This window comes from Acipenser ruthenus, chromosome 1 (genome assembly GCF_902713425.1).
Source record: "Acipenser ruthenus chromosome 1, fAciRut3.2 maternal haplotype, whole genome shotgun sequence".
Lineage (NCBI taxonomy): Eukaryota > Metazoa > Chordata > Actinopteri > Acipenseriformes > Acipenseridae > Acipenser > Acipenser ruthenus.
The window spans coordinates 75,516,090-75,536,636 of NC_081189.1; the positions used below are offsets into that span (position 1 = coordinate 75,516,090).

The 20,547-nt window shown below is 38.5% G+C and overlaps 1 protein-coding gene across 1 annotated transcript; it reads left to right on the forward strand.

Moving 5' to 3' along the window:
- The first annotated feature begins 4,362 nt into the window (after positions 1 to 4,362).
- LOC117421041 (caspase activity and apoptosis inhibitor 1) lies at positions 4,363 to 15,283 on the forward strand. The gene is made up of 6 exons (XM_034034909.3): positions 4,363 to 4,741; positions 5,223 to 5,405; positions 5,611 to 5,695; positions 5,788 to 5,863; positions 9,791 to 9,858; positions 14,729 to 15,283. Exons 1-6 carry the CDS (start codon positions 4,640 to 4,642, stop codon positions 15,133 to 15,135), a joined length of 921 nt encoding a protein of 306 aa, XP_033890800.3. The 5' UTR covers positions 4,363 to 4,639; the 3' UTR covers positions 15,136 to 15,283.
- The last annotated feature ends 5,264 nt before the right edge of the window (positions 15,284 to 20,547 follow it).

The following is a 20,547-nucleotide window of genomic DNA, read 5'->3' on the forward strand; positions in this document are numbered from 1 at the left end:
TAAATCATATCCAGGCCTGGTGAAATGAAATTTTTTAGCTCCTGTAGTTTATTTAATACCTCTACTTCACTGATGCTGAAATCTTCAAGACATGTGTGAGTGCAACCAGGCATCACACAGCATATTATTTGTATCTTCTCTGGTGAAAACATTCAAAACATATTTGTTTAATACATCAGATATTTTGCAGTCCTCATAAACCTCATATTCATCCCTTAATACCTTAACCTCTTCTTTCACGGTTCTTTTACTTTTATAACATTGGAAGATTTTTAGGCTTGTGTTTAGCATCCCTGGCAATATTTCTTACTAGATCTCTTTTGACCTTCCTAACATCCATTTGTACCTGTTTAAGCAGACTCCTATACTATTTTATACTCCTATATTTTTTGCTCTTCCGTCTTTTCTATAAGTTATATACAGCCATCTTTTTTTCTGTGTTTATTTTTTATTGATCTGTTTAACCATATTGATGACTGCTTGTTAAACATGGTCTTTTTTCATTGTAGGTATATACTTGTCCTGCATGTCTTGCATTATAACTTTAAATCTGTTCCATTGAACTTCAACCCTCATAGCCTTCAATTTCCCTGCCCAGTCTATTTCTCTCAGTCCCCTGTCTCATCCCTTCAAAGTTAGCCTTTCTGAAATTATACACTAGTTTGTGCAGTCTTGTGCCTGGAATCCCAGGTAACTTCGAATGTAACCATGTCATGATCACTTGACCTCAATGCTTCTACTACTATAATACATAGCATGTCCTGGTTGTTTGTGAGCACCAGATCTAAAATTACCCCATCCCTAACATATAGAGCTACACCACTGTCTCTCCTATCTAGTCTATTTGGAATAGTTTATACCCCTGTATGTGGAATTCTTCTCCATCTTCAGGACTAAGCCAGGTTTCTGTGATTCCAAGAACGTCATACTTGTTTAAATCCTTTCTGGTCACCCTAAGGGTTTATTCTGTGGTGCCAGAATATCTGCACCCCTATCATTAAGCTGTAAGCCATCTTGTTTTTTCTCCCAAAATGTGCTTCAGTTATCTACAAACCCAAAACCCTACCTTCTGCATTTATTCTCTACCTATATATTTAAACCAATTATTCTGCTAAGCCTCTCCTTCCTTGCTCTCAGAACTGGAATCACACCAGAGATTACTTGACTCCTCTTTAAGCTTGGCAGCGAGTTCAGTGAACCTCTCTCTCAGTACCTCTGACCTCCTCTCACGTTTGTTATTTGTCCCTACATGGACAATCACTGTTGGTTCTGTACCTGACCTGTTTGTGACCTGATCTACTCTGCTGATCACATCTTCAACTTTTTCTCTCTAACTACAGTCCACTCTCTGTCTGGTTCACCCACCTCCCTCTGTGTATCTAGTGTGGCCACATGCAACCCCACCTGGGAGTCTAGAAACTGCTCTAACTACTTGATTGCCCACTGCTGATCTAGCTGCTCTGTCAGACTGGCTGTCAGATCTTCGTACTTGCTTTCTACACTGCAGCGAATGCATAACCTACCAAGCTGTTCCTCTGTACAAAGACTTGCTAACTCTCCTGTCACCCACTAGATCTTACACCCAGTGCACTGCACCAAACACACTTCTAGTTATTTAGCCAGAGTGACTACCATTATTTAGCCAGGATCACTACCTTTTCTGCCAACATTTGAAATTGTACCTGTTTTTAGATATTAATTGATATGTTATTGATAGTTTCTTAAGTTTTTTTTTTTATTATTTAAATAGAGGATCAATCTGGTAATCAAATGTTATGTTTTATGTTAATATATATGGCTAAACAACAATACTGTACTGTATAATGCTTATTATTATTATTATTATTATTTATTTCTTAGCAGACGCCCTTATCCAGGGCGACTTACAATTGTTACAAGATATCACATTATTTTTACATACAATTACATTATTTTTTACATACAATTACACATTTATACAGTTGGGTTTTTACTGGAGCAATCTAGGTAAAGTACCTTGCTCAAGGGTACAGCAGCAGTGTTTCCCACTGTGGATTGAACCCACAACCCTCTGGTCAAGAGTCCAGAGCCCTAACCACTACTCCACACTGCTGCCCCCACCTTATTATGAAACAAGATTACTGTAGCGCGGTCACTATGAGTTGAAAACAAAAATAAAGAACATAGTGTTTACTCCCGGCAGTCTCTTCCTCTCCAAACGTTAAACAAAAAAAAAAAACCCTACCACTCCTGCTTACCTTTACAGGAAGGTTTATGTTGCATTTGTACTCATACAGTGTACTTCTGAGTCTGTAGTTTTGGATTTTTTAAAGAGAAAGGCAAAATGTTATTTGTAATGAAAGTAAGGTACTCCATTTCTACAGATGCATAGGGTGGGGGTCCTCCAACAGGATGCCTAATGTTATGGATGGGCTTGAGCCAAGAAAGTTTGGGAAGCCCCCACTGTATGTAGCATCACTGTTCTTTTTATGAACAGTCACTGCCATCTGCTGGATACTTATAATAACTTTATGTCTGTCTTCTATGAATGAGATTTCAAATTCACCAAATACTGCCAACTTTTTTTTTTTTTTTTTTTATAATTTAGTCGTTGCCAATTAGTTTTTATTATTTTCTCCCCAATTTGAAATGCCCAATTATTTTTTAGGCTCAGCTCACCGCTACCAACCCTGTGCGGACGCGGGAGGGGCGAAGATGAACACACGCTGTCCTCCGAAGCGTGTGCCACCCGCTTCTTTACACTCTGCAGACTCACCGTGCAGCTGCCTCAGAGCTACAGCGTCGGAGGACAACGCAGCTCTGGGCAGCTTACAGGCAAGCCCGCAGGCGCCCGGCCAGACTACAGGGGTCACTGGTGCGCGGTGAGCCGAGGACACCCTGGCCAACCTAACCCTCCCTCCCCCCGGGCGACGCTCGGCCAATTGAGCGCCGCCCCCTGGGAGCTCCCGTCCACGGTCGGCTGTGGAATAGCCTGGACTCGAACTCGCGACATCCAGGCTATAGAGCGCATCCTGCACTCTAGCGAGTGCTTTTACTGGATGCGCCACTCGGGAGCCCCTATCAAATACTCCCAACTTTTACACGTATATGTTTTTAATTAAAATATCTTACTAATGTGCAAGTATGAAGTTAGCTGAAGATTGTGCTGGTCACTATGTTCACAATTACGTGAGGTGTATGATCATACTGTAGATCCAGAATCTGGCTGGTCTTGTATTTATTTCTGCAGACAATCTGTGCCATTTATCAGTCGGACGCAGATCAGCCAGAATCCAGATGGTATTGCCAGAGTAATTGGATGTCGTGCCCATATTGCCTCAGTGAGACATTTCAGACACCTGTCAGAGCTTATCCAAACCACAGAAATCCTATGTTGGTCTATATAATATTCAGAAATAACGACTGCTCAACTGAGGCTGTTGTGATGAATTCTTTGGTATAAACACAGCTACTGGATGGATTTGGATTACCATGATTCCAAGTATGGTAATTTTGAAAATAGTTGAATGATTTAGGAATGCATTTAGTTTTATTCTTATTAAATAAGTATTTACTGTTTGGGCCATGAACTAATTATGATAATTAAGACCCCCCCCCCCCCCCCCCCCCCAAAAAAAAAAAAAATACAGTAACTGAATGGAATCAGCACACTAGTGAGTTTCTTATAATTTATATTAGATATTTAAAGGCCAAGTGAATAAATAGGTTGGTACCACATATTGAAGTGCAACAATAATTATTTCTTAAAGTCCTAATCACACTTCATACAGCCCTGCCTGGTTTCTGCCCTAACACCACACCACACTGAGTTGTCACCCAAACTTTGTATAATCTCCCCTCTCACTAGTCGTAGCCTAAGACTGGTTCTCAATTACCCAAGCCCGTTCAGAGTGGCATTGCTTCCTTTTGCATGGCATTCCCCAGCACCCACAGCTGTGCAAGCCTCATTGCTCTACCTCTCTTCACCCCCAGAGGATGGTAAGATATATTTTTTGACAATAATTACAGTCACAGGTATAAGTAACACAAAGGGTTGACACTTTTTTGTACTGTAAATTTATTTAAGTCTTACAAAACATTTTTTTGCAAATGTATTTTCAGTCCTACTGCTTGTGAATAGAACAGATGTTTGCAAATGGTTACTCATACACTAAAAAGATAGAAACCTATAAAGTAAAAAAAAAACAAAAAAACACTTTACTACAACTTGCACCATCAGGGTTACTTGGCTGTGCTCATTTATAGAATAACTACAAGACAGTATAGCCTACTGTTGTGGTGTGACCTATACAGACAGTTGCAATACCTATGAATTGATGCTAGATGGAGCCATTTATCCGTTGTCTTAACCCCCCTCACAAGTATAAACTGCAACGGTGATGTAATCATTGTGCGACAAACAAGTGCTTGTAAACTGGTGTCAGAGTGAAACAGTTTATATAAATTAAATACCGGTACTCATCTTTCGTATTTTAGAGGCAATCTACTGTTTTCTTTTAAAAAACTAGAGCGGGAAAGATCGTTGATTTCGAGTTCCACACAGTATTGTACAGTAGAGCACGTCGTCTTCTTTCGAGATCAAATGACTCCAGCATAAGCTAAATATAATATTTAATCACAATACACGCGTGTAATTGAAATGACAGGTAAAAATTCAGCAAAAGAAAAGAAAAGAAAACATTCCCATTCGGAAGGACGCCGTTTAGAAAGAAAAAAGCGAAGTACAGAACCTAGTATCGAGGTAATTATATTAAATAATATTTATGTGCAGAGCGGTACATTGGAATCACGTTCCTGCCTGTTTTGTTTTTTTTAATGACATATTACTTTTTTCCCCCCTTAAACTTCAGAAATGTGTACGTTTCTTTCCCAAAAACGTAAATATTCCTCATTAGGTTAATATTAAGGATTACGCAGTTTCAAACACACCTGCAGTAAGGGTATTAATATTATCAGAATGACTCAGCAAAACGGTCCAGCCAAGTTTGGTTAAACAACAAGCCGATTTGTGACCTGTGAGATCTCAATATATCCCTATCGGGTTATTTACCAATGATTTTTTTTCAGAATTATTTGAGGGGTCAAGGCACCAGTTCCACGCAAGGTGGTACATTTGAGTTGTTCATTTCGCCTATTAAGCACCAGCTGTTTATATTTTTTAACACCATAGGAGGGGAGGGGGGGTATGAAATACCTTACAGATTTGTATTTTTTTTAAACAGGATTTAAAAGCCAACTCTGAGAATCAGGATGAACCAAGTGACATAGAAGAAGGAGGACTAAATCTCAATGTTCCATTCAAGCCCATCAGTGTCTATGTCACAGACAAACAGGAACTCCTGGAACAGTGCTTCCGGGTTATAGGAGAGAAGAAGCTTATGAAAATGCTTCCTGATGAGTTGAAGGTATACCGGTTGACAGTTGGGTTCTGTATTCAGATTATAGACAATACTGGCCTCAAGGACTTGCAGGCAGGCATGTAATATTTGCATACTTAATTGTTCTATTCATCAATTAGAGAAAGACCATGGGTACATTTTAGATTCCAATTTCTTTTTTTCATTTTACATTTTTTATTTATAAAATACATTATTGTTTTCTAATTTTCAGAGATGTACCTATGATGAAATCAAGCAGCTCTGTATGGAGCAACTAGAACAGCTTTCTCAGAAGAACCTTCTCCAAATTCTTGAAGGTAAAAGGATTTCTAACATGTTGCTTGAATAAACATCAGACTAGATAACATTATAAGGTAACTATTTAAAACACTTCTTTCTTTTTATAAAGGTGATGATTTCACAGGATTCTCCGATATCGAAGAAGAGAGCAAGAAGATTGAAAGGAATGCAGAAACAGAAAGCCAGTAAGTGTATATTTCTATGGGTATGGCAAATCATTGTTTTACTATTGCATGTACCTTTTATTATATATTTGAAACCAATGTGTTTTCGCTTGGGACTGTAATTGATTTGTAACATTTGAACCATAACCATACACTGCTGCTTTGCTGTATTTTGAAGACATGGCTGTTTGATGTGGGAACTTCAAAGTAATATTTTATATTAATGATGATAACAATACTAGTCATTAAAGCCAGGCCACCATTATTCCCCTGGTTAATGTTTACAAAGACTTGGTTCAGCAAGGCATGCTACAGAGGTTAATCAACCCCAATATGCTGCTGCTTCTGCTCGGCTTACACAGAGAAAAGCAAGCAAGTGAATGGAGTTCATTTCAGGCAACCTGGCATTAGTTTTTATGGTTGAGGCATGCCCAAGGAGCATTTTTCTATTGTTTCCAATAATATACATGTCTCAACATGTTTTAAGCAAGGAGGATAATATTTAAACAGGGTTGAGACACTGTTCAGAATGACGCTGTGTTACAAAGCAGGTATGCAGAACTTAATCTTAGGAAAGCAGTTCTCCAAATTCACACTCTTTTCAATACAGTGAACTTGTTGTATAAACATAAATCAAATGTACATTCATGGAGTGCTGTGGTTATTTCCCACTCACTCTCATATCCCCTGTTTCACAGAACTGTTCACACTACACAGAAGGATTCCAGCACAATCCCCATAGGTTGTTTCTGCTTTCCCTCAGCCAATCTTTCTTTTAAGAAAAGCAGATATCTTATCCCACCCTCCTTCCTGTCAGACACACACATGTACTGTAGGACACTAGCAGTTGCCTGCAGCTGCAATATACATTCTGACTAGTTCCTATGACCTACCTTTGGGATTGCAGTCACATTACAGGGCTCCAAAACTTTATCCCATTGAGGGTCCAGGACTCTCAACTAAAAAAAAACAAAGGTCCTAGAGGAAATGGGGTCCCAATAAGTAGTTACCAGAGTGAAAAACAAGGCCATTGTTTTTCTTCAATTCCTTGATGCCATAGTAACTGTGAAGCAGTTAATAACTGTATATAATAACAATTGTAATTTGAAAGTCAAACATCAGGTGTGTTTATTGCACAAAAAGCTAGGTTAGAAAAATAAGATCAGGTACTAGCATTTAAACATGTGATATAATCTCTCTCTATATATATATACATATATATATATATATATATTGTAACGTAGCCTCTCTGTCAGTGGCTTGTTTGCCCTTTAAAACATAGACCCAGGATTTGAAGGTTTTTAAAGTGCGACGCGCTATTTTTAATAATCACAAAAACAAAATAAACAAAACCCTAGCTCAAATGTAGAGCCTGCTTTCACTTATATGCAGGTCCTTGTCTAACGTGCAGGACAGCTAAACTGTTTACCTGACATATAACACCAAACAAAACACTTTATTACATACAGTTTAAACCAGACGTTTTACAGAGACCTTTACAACGTTCCATCAGGCTCTTCACTCCACAGCAACAGCCTAGAGCAGACTGACTGCTTCTTTTTTATACCCTGCACCTGGCTCTAATTTTCAATAATTGCCAGGTGCAGGTGATAATTAAACAAAACAATAAAACAATTAAATTAAACAAAAGCAATTACCTTGGCAGGGAGGCTTTACTTCTGTCCCTGCCCTAAAACAAAACATTTTTCATATTGCATATATATATATACACACACACACATTTTATTTATATATATATATATATAATAATGGCTTTGTCAATCAAATCACTACAGGGACTAACATGTTGCCAACATTTCTGGAGCAAAATAGGTTTTATGGGAGTGCTTCACCAGGAGGCTGTGTGGTCCAGTGGTTAAAGAAAAGGGCTTGTAACCAGGAGGTCCCCGGTTCAAATCCCACCTCAGCCACTTAACCTCCTTGTGCTCCGTCTTTCGGGTGAGACGTAGTTGTAAGTGACTCTGCAGCTAATGCATAGTTCACACATCCTAGTCTCTGTAAGTCGCCTTGGATAAAGGTGTCTGCTAAATAAACAAATAACTTAAAAGGCTAACTTGGCTGGTGGCACTACCACGATAACATTTTAAAAAACTTAACATGGTCCAGGAAGTTAAATAGAATATTACTTAAACACATAACCAGAATTATTAAACAAGTAATCCATATGTTTCTTTATAATAATTAATTACCGTGCTGTCAACTTGCCGAGCACACTGCTACAATTTTGTACTTGTAATGTAACTACAATAGCAAAACCGGAACAATTTAACAATTTTACTGTTTCTGTCCGGGACAGAAAATGATGGCTGAGGGGCTCCCGAGTGGTGCATTCAGTAAAGATACTCCGCATGGAGTGCAGGATGCGCCCTATAGCCTGGAGGTCGCAGGTTTGAATCCAATGTCATTGCCGAACGTGACCGGGGGTTCCTAGGGGGCGGCGCCCAATTGGCCGAGCGGCACCCGTGTAGGGAGGGATTAGGTCGGCAGGGCAATCCACGGTTCACCGTGCATCAGCGCGACCCCTGTCGCTGATAGGGCGCCTGAGGGTCTGCAGTGGAGCCATTCAGATCTATAGTCCTCCGGCACTATAGGTCTGGTGACTTCGCTGTGAATCCGCAGTGCGAGAAATGATGAATTGGCAGGAACACATTTTGGAGGACGTGTGTTTCAGCCTCCGTTTCCCGAGTCGCTGGGGGGTTGCAGCGGTGAACTAGGATAAAAATAATAATTGGGCATTCCAAATTGGGGAGAAAACTGGGGTAAAAACCATTGTCAACGACTAAATTAAAAAAAGAAAAAAAGAAAATGAAGGCTGAAAATTGGGACAATCCCACTTTTCCCAGGACGTCTGGTAACCCCAGTACAAAAACTTTATTAAATTAAGTTAATGTTTCTTCTTTTATTAAAGTTTTGACTAAGAAACCAACGCTAAATGCCACAACCAGAATGTTTCTTCTGTCTATAAGAACAAGAACAAAACGGTATAACAACAGAATCCACAAAAGCCAGAAATGGGTTTCAGTAAAACACGCAACTGCACACGTGGTCACGTGAAAGGGGCGCAACTGATGCAAGATGCACTTAGGTCCACTTTTTCCTGTTCTCCACAGTGGGAACTATTGCACAGTGCAGAGAATCATAAGCCTGTCTACATTCTGAAACTTACACTTCACAAAACGCAACTGTATTACCTGGATGATTTAATAATAATAATAATAATAATAATAATAATAATAATAATAATAATAATAATAATAATAATAATCTGCGGTGGTGCTGCCTGTGTCAGATGGACAGACGCACATTCCAGGGACGCAGGCCAGTGCAAACCCGTCAGACCATGCATCTGTAAAGGACGCGGGTACCCACGTCCCAGTGTTCCCCAGAGCCTTGCATTATATTCTTGCTTCCTATCACACTTGATATCCCAGAGCTACACATGTGGTTCACGCAGGTAAAAAAGTTATATGAAGGCTTTTTCTTTTTGGTTTTTTCATTCCTCAAACCAGTTTACACATTAGATAAAATGCTGTGTTAACAATTTCAACTGCTGTCTTCTCAACAATCTCTTCAACTTCATCCGCCAGAAAGTCTGTGCTGTGGACCAGTGTTAAAACATTAAATCTACATGTAATTACGTTTTGCTTTGATAGTGTTTTGCCAGTAAACTGTATTAGAAGTGTTAAACCAGGATTTACCTCAGGTGGGTAAGATGTCATCTAGAGGAACTAAGCAGCAATTTTCGTCCCTACCATCCCACTACTGTGTTGTTTTATTTATTTCTTCTTCCAAGGGTACACTTTGTATTTTGAGTATGTTTAATTGTAGTAGAAGTAGACAACCGTATTTGTCAATGCCCTATGTGTTATATTAATATATAACATTTATAGTGCTATGGTGTATATAATAAATGCTTTTCTTCTCTAGGCAGGACAATAATGTGGATTCCACTTCATCTCTGCAAGAAAATGTTGAACAGGAAGACCTCAAGCAAGGTATATATGTCTTAGAAATGCAATATTTTAAGGGAGGTTAACTGACTGTCACTCCACACAGATACATTGTGCTGCACTTAATATCATGAAAATATCAATTTTCCAAACTTTTGCACAATATTATAATTGCCAGTTTGGCTATGTGAGGAGAGGTACCACATACATTTGGCTGTCACCCCAAAACAGCCTCTAACTGCACAATGCATATTCATCAGCATGATTATTCAGTTCAAAGCCAGGAGCTCTAAATTGTGCTTTGACAGTACAGACTGATGTGCATTTTTAAGGTTCCTAAGAAAACCAAAGGGAATGAAGTGAGACTTTTTGTAACAAATCCAATGTGAACACAACCTAAAATTCACTACAATCTTATGGTTTTGGATGTCATTTGCACATGTCATTTGCATATTTTTGTTAAAAAAACAACATTTAAAATATTCCAAAAACATTCTTGCTGAGCTTAACAGCAGAAAACCTTTGAATAACAAGCCATAAATCCTGGTCTAAACTAGATTTTGTGTCAACTATGTTACGGACATATAAGTAACAATTTGACAGTGTGTTCAAGTTGTCAATGTTTTTTTACACAGACGCCATGTCCCCAAATGTAGTTCTTGAAACATAAAATAACTCGTCAAAGAACTCACTTTTTAGTTTAAATAATATTGCAGAATCTACAAACTGCAGTTTGAAGCACTTACATTTGTATAGAAAACTGTTAGATATCGGTATCATTTCCACAAAATATTTGGGATGGGTCATTCTCATCCCTTTTGTCAATCAACTAATTATGTTATTATAAAATAAGATATTGTGGAGTAATATATTTGCAAGTAACATAGTTGACCAAAGTAACACAATTGACAGGACAATCAGTGCAATGGCTATTTTGTTCATATTTAACATGTGTTCAGATATATAAAGCTACAGTAGTCACAAATGTCATTGTGATACAACCATTAGACACTTTTTGCCTTCAGATGAGTTGCAGTAAACACAATTAGCTGAATCTGAGAAACTAAGCTGACTTTGCAACTGCTATACAACAAAGATGCTACTGTACAATTAACAATGTATGTGTTTTTCATTTGTAAATTGTAATCTTTTTACAGCTTGTTTAAGATGTAAATCACAATTGGGAGGGGATGTACTTTAATCTAATGTCTTATTATCAGTGTTGATGTAGAACAAGAACTTTACAATGTTAACAATACACGTAACAGCATTGTAACTCGTTAGCTGTAACACAGCAAATAAGTGTTTTCAATGTAAAGAATGGAGGCATCAGCACTGCAAATCATTTCCTTTTTTTTTTTTTTTTTTAAACACGAACATTGCAAATATCAAATTGGTCAACGAGATCACGTAACAATTAATTCAACAGTGCCTTAAGTAATGCAAAATGTTGTCAATAAATTACACTCATGAATAAGACAGATCAGGCCTTAATGTAAGCAAGGTGCAACAGATCACAGTTCAGTAATATATCACTGTTCTCAAAGTGACGTATTACGTTTAACAAAGTGACGTTTAACATTTTCCTCAAATTGCGGCCATAAAATGTTTACATTTTTCTATGCAATATCCATTTTGGTTTCCCATAGTGTTTATTTTGGACCATATTTCTTCGGAGATCTCTAAATGGCGGGTGGTCACAGACTATGTATGATTCCACCTCCACATCATTTTTGGAATGCTACTGTATATATTTTTATTTGCCACAAGTGTGGGTATATCTAGCGTAGGATATATTTATGTAGTTACAAAAAATATATATTTCTGTGCACCGTGTTTTTTTTTCTCCATATGATCTCTAAAACACGTTTCACAAACAAAGCACAAACATCTACAACAGTTTGCCGTTACAATATATTACAGGTTTACTGCATAACTTTACTCCATGAAAAGTGTGATGTGACTGTGCTGTGTTACATTCAGCAGCTACGTGATGTGTTCAGTAATTTAGGGAGTTGAGAGCTGCAACAGAGTTCAAACGTGTTCTTGTTGAATACCTGTTGTTAAATACAAGTTACATTCTATACCGGATTCGTGTCTTATTTAAAGAAGAACTGCACGCATTGGAGGGATGTGGGCGGATGTAGGATTCGGATTCGGAATCTTAATTATTCGGCCGAATCCGAACCCTGCTCAAAAAGTAGGTATTCGGGCCGAATCTGAATCCTGGATTCGGTGCATCCCTAATATATACAGTGCCTTGCATAAGTATTCACTCCCCTTGGACTTTTCCACATTTTGTAGTGTTACAACCTGGAATTAAAATGGATTTAATTGGGATTTTTACCATTTGATTTACACAACATATTTAACACTTTGAAGGTGCAAAATATTTTTTTATTGTGACACAAAAGTTAATTAAACAACAAAAAAAGACATTTGTTGGTTGCATAAGTATTTCCCCCCCCCGTCAATACTTGGTAGAAGCACCTTTGGCATCAATTACAGCTGTGAGTCTTTTTGGGTAAGTCTGTACCAGCTTTGCACTTCTGGATCCTGCAATGTCTGCCCATTCTTCTTGGCAAAATTGCTCAGGCTCTGTCAAGTTGGATGGGGACCGTTGGTGAACAGCAATTTTCAAGTCTTGCCACAGATTCTCAATCGGATTGAGGTCTGGGCTTTGACTGGGCCATTCTAAGACATTCAGGTTTTTGTTTTTAAACCACTCTAGTGTAGCTTTGGCTGTGTGTTTAGGGTAATTGTCCTGCTGGAAGGTGAACCTCCGCCCCAGTCCCAGGTCTCTTGCAGACCTGGGATTTCCTCTAGAATTTCCCTGGATTTGGCTCCATCCATCTTGCCCTCAACCCTGACCAGTTTCCCAGTCCCTGCCCATGAAAAGCATCCCCATAACATAATGCTGCCACCACCATGCTTCACCGTGGGGATGGTGTTCTCAGGGTGATGAGCAGTGTTGGCTTTGCGCCACACATAGGCCAAAAAGTTCAGTTTTGGTCTCATCAGACCAGAGAACCTTTTTCCACATGTTTGCTGTGTCTCCCACATGCCTTTTGGCAAAATCCAAATGGGATTTGATATGTTTTTTTTTTCAGCAATGGCTTTCTTCTCGCCACTCTTCCATAAAGCCCAGCTTTGTGGAGCGTCCGGGTTATAGTTGTCCCATGGACGGTTTCTCCCATCTCAGCTGTGGATCTCTCCAGCTCCTCCAGAGTTACCATTGGCCTCTTGGTTGCTTCTCTGACTAATGCCCTCCTTACCTGGTCAATGAGTTTTGGTGGACGGCCTTCTCTAGGCAGAGTCGCGGTTGTGCCATATTCTTACCATTTTTTAATAATGGAATTAACGGTGCTCCAGGGGATGTTCAAAGTTTGGGATATTTTTTTATAACCCAACCCTGATTGGTGCTTCTCCAGAACTTTATCCCAGACTTGTTTTGATAGCTCCTTGGTCTTCATGATGCTGTTTGTTTAGATATGCTCTCTAACAAACTCCAGAAACAGGTGTATTTAATCTGAGATCATGTGACACTTCAATTGCACACAGGTGGACTCCATTCAACTAATTATGTGACTTCTGAAGGCAATTGGTTGCACCAGAGCTTATTTAGGGGTGTCACAGCAAAGGGGGTGAATACTTATGCAATCAAGACTTTTCAGTTTTTTATTTGTAAATAATTTTGAAAAATATGTAGATTTTTTTTTTTCCCCACTTCGACATTATGAACTATTTTGTGTAGATCAGTGACAAAAAATCCCAATTAAATCCATTTTAATTCCAGGTTGTAACACTACAAAATGTGGAAAAGTCCAAGGGGGGTGAATACTTATACAAGGCACTGTACATACAAAACTGTAAAAACGAAATTATTTTTTAACTTAAAACGAAAGTAAAATATGTTTTCTCTCGCATGTGACAGCACTGACTCCAGGTTGAGCTGCAGCAGCCACCTGCTTTGCAGTTTTCTGATCAAAGTTTTTGCCGAAGCGCTGTGGCTAGCTTCAAGATGAAATCTCTCCTACTGATATTTTCCCCGGTGCAGTCCTTGTACAAAACAAAGGAATTGATGACTGCCTGGTCCAATAGAGATAACAAGAGGCTTGTATATTAAAAAACAAAAAAATAGAATATTGTAGGTTATATTCAAAATAAAAACATGTTTTGTAAAAGGCAGTTTGACTGCTTTGGCAGTTATAGGTGGGCAGGATTATAACTTCCTTATTTTCGTGATCCTGCCTTTCAAATGCCGTCAGGGCATTTAATACATGTATTTAGGAAAAGTCATAAATGGACAACCGCATAACTTTCAGACATGCAGAGTAATTTAAATTTGAAAACCTCAAACCGTCAAAATGAGTGCTGTAGTGGTTCTAGTGTTGAAGGATTTAGTAAAAAGATGAATAGGGACATTGCTAAATGCGGCATTTTGCGTAAAAAAAACTAGCATGATTTTCATTTTAAATGCTTTATAGTGTAATTTTTCTAGAACATGTGAAACTCCATTACATAATACTTTATTATGCATGAATTAGTTTGAGTAACATCAGTTGTTTTATCCAAAATATGACCTTGGGACGCGAAAGGCACCCTAATGGTAGAATGCCACTGATAGCTCCACTTTCTGTTCTTTTCTGTTTTGTACAGCTAATCATATACTGAACTCACAGGGGCACTTTGGCTATCATGCATCTAAGGCCTTGCAAACTGATTTTTATGCCACCATCAACCCTCCAGGCGTTTACCCAACCAGGTTAATTTATGGTCAAAGTCAGCGTTTATGGTTTTGCACTTGGAATTATCGTAACTTCCTCCATAACAAACATGTTTTGACAGCTGTAGAATTACACCCAGCCCTAGTGTGGGTGCTTTCTGATATTAATGTGCTCTATTTTTACCAAAGGTGGTGCCTCGGGGGAGGAGAGTGACGCCCTCAGCATCAATGCAGACATGTATGACAGTGACATAGAAGGCCATAAGGAAGAAACTGAAGAGAAAAAAATTGTGGAGGTTATTGAAAGCCCAGCCGTGAACCCCTCCAACTCCAAGAAGGAGCTTCAGAGTGACATTGAAAAGAGTGTAAATGAGATACTGGCCTTGGGTGGACCTAGCCAGGAGGAGCCCAAAGTAGCAGCGGTGGCAGCAGCAGCAGCAGCTACAGAGGTGGTGGAAGCAGCTTTGCCTGGCCCTGCCTCAGTGGGGGTGCAGCCTTCAGCCCAGCTGCTGGAGCTACTTGAGTTGGAGATGAGGGCAAGGGCTATCAAGGCGCTAATGAAAGCTAATGAGGTTAAGAAACAGGCCTGCGCTTAAGATTCCAGATGGAAAGACTTCACAATCAAAGTAGTTTGACATTACTGTGTACTGAATTTCGGTTTTTACTTATTCAGTATTTTCCAGGTATTATTTTCTAGGAAATACATGATGTTTTGATTAAAATGCTGTTTTATTTTGACTCTGACATTGTAATAAGCAGTCCTACATTGCATCCTAGGATACAGCAGACATTTAGATGTCAGGGGATTAAATAACATTCAAACGCGGTTCTCAGTCACTTCACAAACACATTATCACCTAATTATGTTGGCCAATCAAAGTTTATTATTGTGGCAATTGCAGGGCATAGTAACTACTAGCTTGATCAAAAACTAAATTGAAATACTTAACATGAAAACATATTTATATAACATATATATAACAGTATGGGCAATTTTGGGGGATTCCATTGTACTGGAATATATAAACCTGCTGTACCTTTTTTATGTTTTATTGGAAATCTAGTATAAAACAAATGAAGCTTTTTAGCTTGAGAGTGGTGTCTAACATAGGTTCTCAACCTTTCATGTCTTAAGGACCCGAGACAATAGGCAATTTGACTAATGAATCCATAGAAATGCTGGAATGAAGCACATACTATAAGCACAGGTATTAGAAATTAAGATTCTAAATAGCTCAGAGCAGATGTGTTACATTCAAAATGACCCCTAAGCACCTAACAGCAGCATTACTATAACAGATTAACCCCTGGCCTGAGCAGGGTCATTTCTAAATGTTCTGTGGCCCCCTCTATATGCTTGTATCAGGCAAGAATTTATTTATTTATTTATTTTAATTTTTAAATAGTGCTTGGTTTACACAATAAAATAAATGGTGCTGTTACCTTTTAATACACTTGATGGCAGCAGATCCATGCATTTCTAATTCCAAGATTGCTTGTCAGACATGATTTCTGAGAAATGTTTGGTTTTTAGAAGAACATAAGAACGTTTACAAACGAGAGGAGGCCATTCGGCCCATCTTGCTTGTTTGGTTGTTAGTAGCTTATTGATCCCAGAATCTCATCAAGCAGCTTCTTGAAGGATCCCAGGGTGTCAGCTTCAACAACATTACTGGGGAGTTGGTTCCAGACCCTCTCAATTCTCTATGTACTTTAAGAATAAACACAGAGATTACATTAGATAAGAACTGGATAACTTTTAAACTTTATCAAGAGTAATAACTGCTTTAAGTCTGGGAAAAATATTCCCACTCAAAATTCCAGATTGCTAGTGTAATCAAGGAAAAATAACATTTTACAACACTGTCTTTTCAGAAGTATCCTTCGTGGTTAAAAAATGACATTAGTTAGCGTGCCTGGTAAATAATGAGAAAAGCAGAACCAGCAGTATAGAGTTATATAAATCATACATAATGGATACTAAACAGGTATGAAATATTTGTAAACAAGGAAATAATGAGGTTAAAATGTGAAGATGAGAAACAGTTTGTCTGAGTGGAATGATTTGCCATGACAAATATATTTAGAATTCTCGTGCCAGACCTTTTTTTTTAGTTTGTGAACAATTTACAGGACCTTGTTTCCAGGTAAAAATAACTAACTCCTGATTTTAACACTTCTAACTGTGTCCCAATGGTCAGCCTGCAGCCCCCTACATATTAACTAAGGGATGCTGAATTAGGTACTACAGTGTGAGAAAAAGTTGTTTAAAATCATAATTAAAAATCGTTCTGTTTTACGGTGTCTAAAATAACAAATTTGATAAAAATCCAAGAATTCAACTTATAACCGAATTAGGGCTGCGTGTGTGGTCTTTAGGTTAGATTGCTCACCTTTGCTGTATTAAAAGCTGAATATCTCCCATTCATACATTATTTTATACCAATAATGCCGTTAAGCATATTTTTTTTCTACTTACATTTAGTCATGCATCATCCAGAGGGCAAACGGTCCATAGTTATAATTATAGGCATTTGTCATTTGGGTAAGATATTGCAGGCTGTCAGACATATCAGTTCTTCTGCAAATGGTTGTGCAATCAGCCAATTGGGGCATGCAAAACTGGGCAGGTACTTGAGCACAGTGTGACTCAATGTAGCAGTAAATATGTTCATGGCAAAGAAGGCTGGTAGCAGCTGCTTGATGTTCAAGGACAGCCTGATGACAAAAAGGGTCTTCAACAGCTAGTAGCACAAGTACTATTCATTTTTAACTAGGGATTACATAGGTTATACCAGGCGTGGTGTTATGGTGGAGGCAATTTTGCGCACCACTGGAGAAATGAACAATAGCCTAGGATACAGGACAGGACATTTCATTCACACAAGTGATAATTTGACTTGTCTGTGGTCTATCTGGATGTTTCACAGGGAAAGCTTTAACAACGCCACATGCACACATGGCATCATTATCTACACGCTGTGCAAGGGTGAATTTGTCAGAAAACATTTACTTTTCAATCGGAAAGGCGTTTTCCACCACCTTACCTGAATAAAGTTATTTCAGTTTCAAATAACATTGTGATTTCGAAGTGGCTTAACTGACCCATACAGCATGGAGATGAAATCACGCACAGGAGGCAGTACACATGGTGAGTGTTCTTGATAACAAATTCATATACTTGGCAAACAAGAACAACATATCCATTTGTCATTCAACTACGTTGTAGGATCAGGCCATTAGTCTTTTTTTCATAGCCTGTTTTTTTTAACACTTTTTGTTCTCAGGAATGTCATTATGTACCCTCACCACAACAATCCCCACAACAGCTCAAGAGAACTGATCCCACAGCCAAGCCAATTGCCTCTACAGAAACTACAGTGGGTGTTGACGTGCCCCCTGGAAGACAAGGGCTAGTTCACTCTGAACTCAATGGATGCCTGAACTGTAGGATCCATGTAGCTCTGAGGAAAAACAGCCCCTGCCAATTTTGCCTCCATAACCCATGCTCTAAGGGAATCCCCATCGAACACTGTAAACTGCAGAGCCAGGAAGTGAACCTGTGCTCCCCTGACTATGACTTACCCTTGCAGACCACGCTGACATATCTTCAGTACAGAGGAGCCCCTTTGGGGACTTTATCAGTCTTATTAGTTTCATGCACGTTCCCATGGTTAAATCATTCTACCCCACACTGCATATCAAGTCGTAGATGAATGTTTTAAAAAAAAACTTTCCACCTCTTGAAATGTGAAGCTATTAAAAGCATTCATGATGTGTTGTCCCTTGATGATGTCAAAAGATAGTGACTGGACAAAATAGCTAAACAAACCTTCAGTCTGACTAGATTTGAACCCACACCGCAAGCTGCGCAATGGGTGAAATTACTCCACACCCATTAGCATCGCTAACTTTTCTTTTTCCCTCATAGCTCATAGAGCCCTTTTAAGGCAGTGCTGAAATTCTCTTTAGCTTGACTAGGAATGCCCTGAAGGTGCCCTAGGCTATCAGACAAGTGGATCTTCATGTATTATTATTATTAATTGGCCTGATGTGGCAAAGTGACTTTTCATGAAAGTGTATTTGCTGCAGTATTATCATGAAAGAGTATTTGTTGTAAATGTCTTTATTTTGCTTCTGCCAAGTAACATTCAAATTTATATTTTAATATGGTTTTCCCCAAGATGTACTTGCATATATTTTATGCCTCAATACCTACAAATTAAAATGTGTCATTTTGCTCCTGGGCTGGCTTTATAGAAATGTTTGTAGTCTTAATAAGACTATATTACTATGTCATTTTAAATGTTATATAAATGTTATTTCTATGAATAACTTTTTACACAGCATGCATGCATATGAGCTAGCCTCCAAGTAAACATCCCAGTTACAACTTTTTAGTTGAATTTAGTGCTGTTGTGACTTACTATACAGTATTTAATCAGCAATTATGGCACACCTAACTAAATATGGAGTTTTTCAGTTTGCCCTGACCACTTTGAATGGAGCACTTTGTCAATGTACTGTATTTTGTATAACAAGATCAATCAACAAGAAATGCATGCAATATAAAAAAAGATATATATATTTTATATTTTTTTGTATTACTTATGGTTGGGTGTTTAGAGTTATAGATGATCTGAACTAGCAGTCTAGAAGAGAAATGGTTCATTTCAAAGCATTAGGTTTCCCAGTTACTACATTTTGACAAAGCATTTGCCAGAGACACCTTGAATGGCCTTTTATTATTCACGTACATCTTTCAAGAACATTTAACTAAAATTATTTTCTTTTTATTACAGGGAAATGATACAATTGAACACAGTTTTGATCTAAAAGACGATTTAGCAAAATCCCCCCTACAACTACCTTGTAGTGTGACCATATATTCCGTCCCTTCCCACTACAAACACCTAAAAATGTGCACCATCTAAAACCACTAAAACATTCCTATGAAACGTCATTAGAAGGCCACTTGTGACTTCAGGAGGGTAATGCTAATACAGTTCTTTAACTCAATACAATATTTTACAACACCACAGTCTCGAACAACATTATTAGTAATTTGATGAGACGATAGTTCCAGTATATTCACCTGAGCCTCAAAAGGCCTAGAAATATCAGTTAGTGTGTCCTCTCAATCAAGATGGAGGGTCCAGCACTTAATCCAAGTCGCCAAACACTGTCCTGGTAGAAACGCCAACAAGGAAAGGTAAAGTTGAAGGTGACCGACCCAAGGACCTCCAAATCCATTGTTCATCACCAGACAGCTACTTTCAGGAATTAGCCTGAAATATAGCAGTAAATCCAATTCCTATTGAGACATACAGCAGTATCAATTCAAACAGTTGACTGATTTGTAAATACAGAAATGGTAATTGTGAGGGTTAATAGGCACTTTCATTCATTTTGCAATAAGTTTTTTAGTCACATTTACCTCCAGTTTGTCAGATTTACCCCCTGTTCTATCCAATTTGAAATGCCAAAAATACTACTGCTAAAATCCATGATCAGGACAACCGAAGATTAGCTTACTTCCAGCTGTCATGTCAATCTCCTCTTTTCATAAGCAACATATTTTACCAGGCTACTGAACCTTGGGGATAAAGAGTCCACCCTGGACCGTAAAGCGTGAAGAGGTAAACTATCTTCAGCTGATTGTAGTGCTCTGTGGGTCCCTCAGTGAAGATTGGCAACTTGGAACAAGTGGGATTCCAACCACTTTCGTATAACTCACACTGCATTGCAAGCTGATGTGTTGCTTTTTTAAAATTAAGCCACTAGAGATCACCATGTATTTAAAATGGTGGGATTTTTTTGAGCAATGAAAAGCAACATGAATATGTATTTTCTGGCCATATAAACATCTATTTAGCTGTTTAACCTATTGTGTCAAACCATGAATACTTTGGATCAGGCGCATGTGAAGTAACCCCAGTTGGGTGGCTGATGAAGCTGTGGCCATCAGATCCAATAGAATTTAACACACCAGTTGTAATGTGAACCCT

What these genes read in the sequence shown, in the direction of transcription:
- LOC117421041 (XM_034034909.3), top strand. Translation starts at nt 4,640, where the DNA reads ATGACAGGTAAAAATTCAGCAAAAGAAAAGAAAAGAAAACATTCCCAT. An exon ending in GTACAGAACCTAGTATCGAG is followed by an intron (nt 4,742 to 5,222) that starts GTAATTATATTA and finishes TTTTTTAAACAG; the next exon opens with GATTTAAAAGCCAACTCTGA. An exon ending in ACAGGAAGACCTCAAGCAAG is followed by an intron (nt 9,859 to 14,728) that starts GTATATATGTCT and finishes TTTTTACCAAAG; the next exon opens with GTGGTGCCTCGGGGGAGGAG.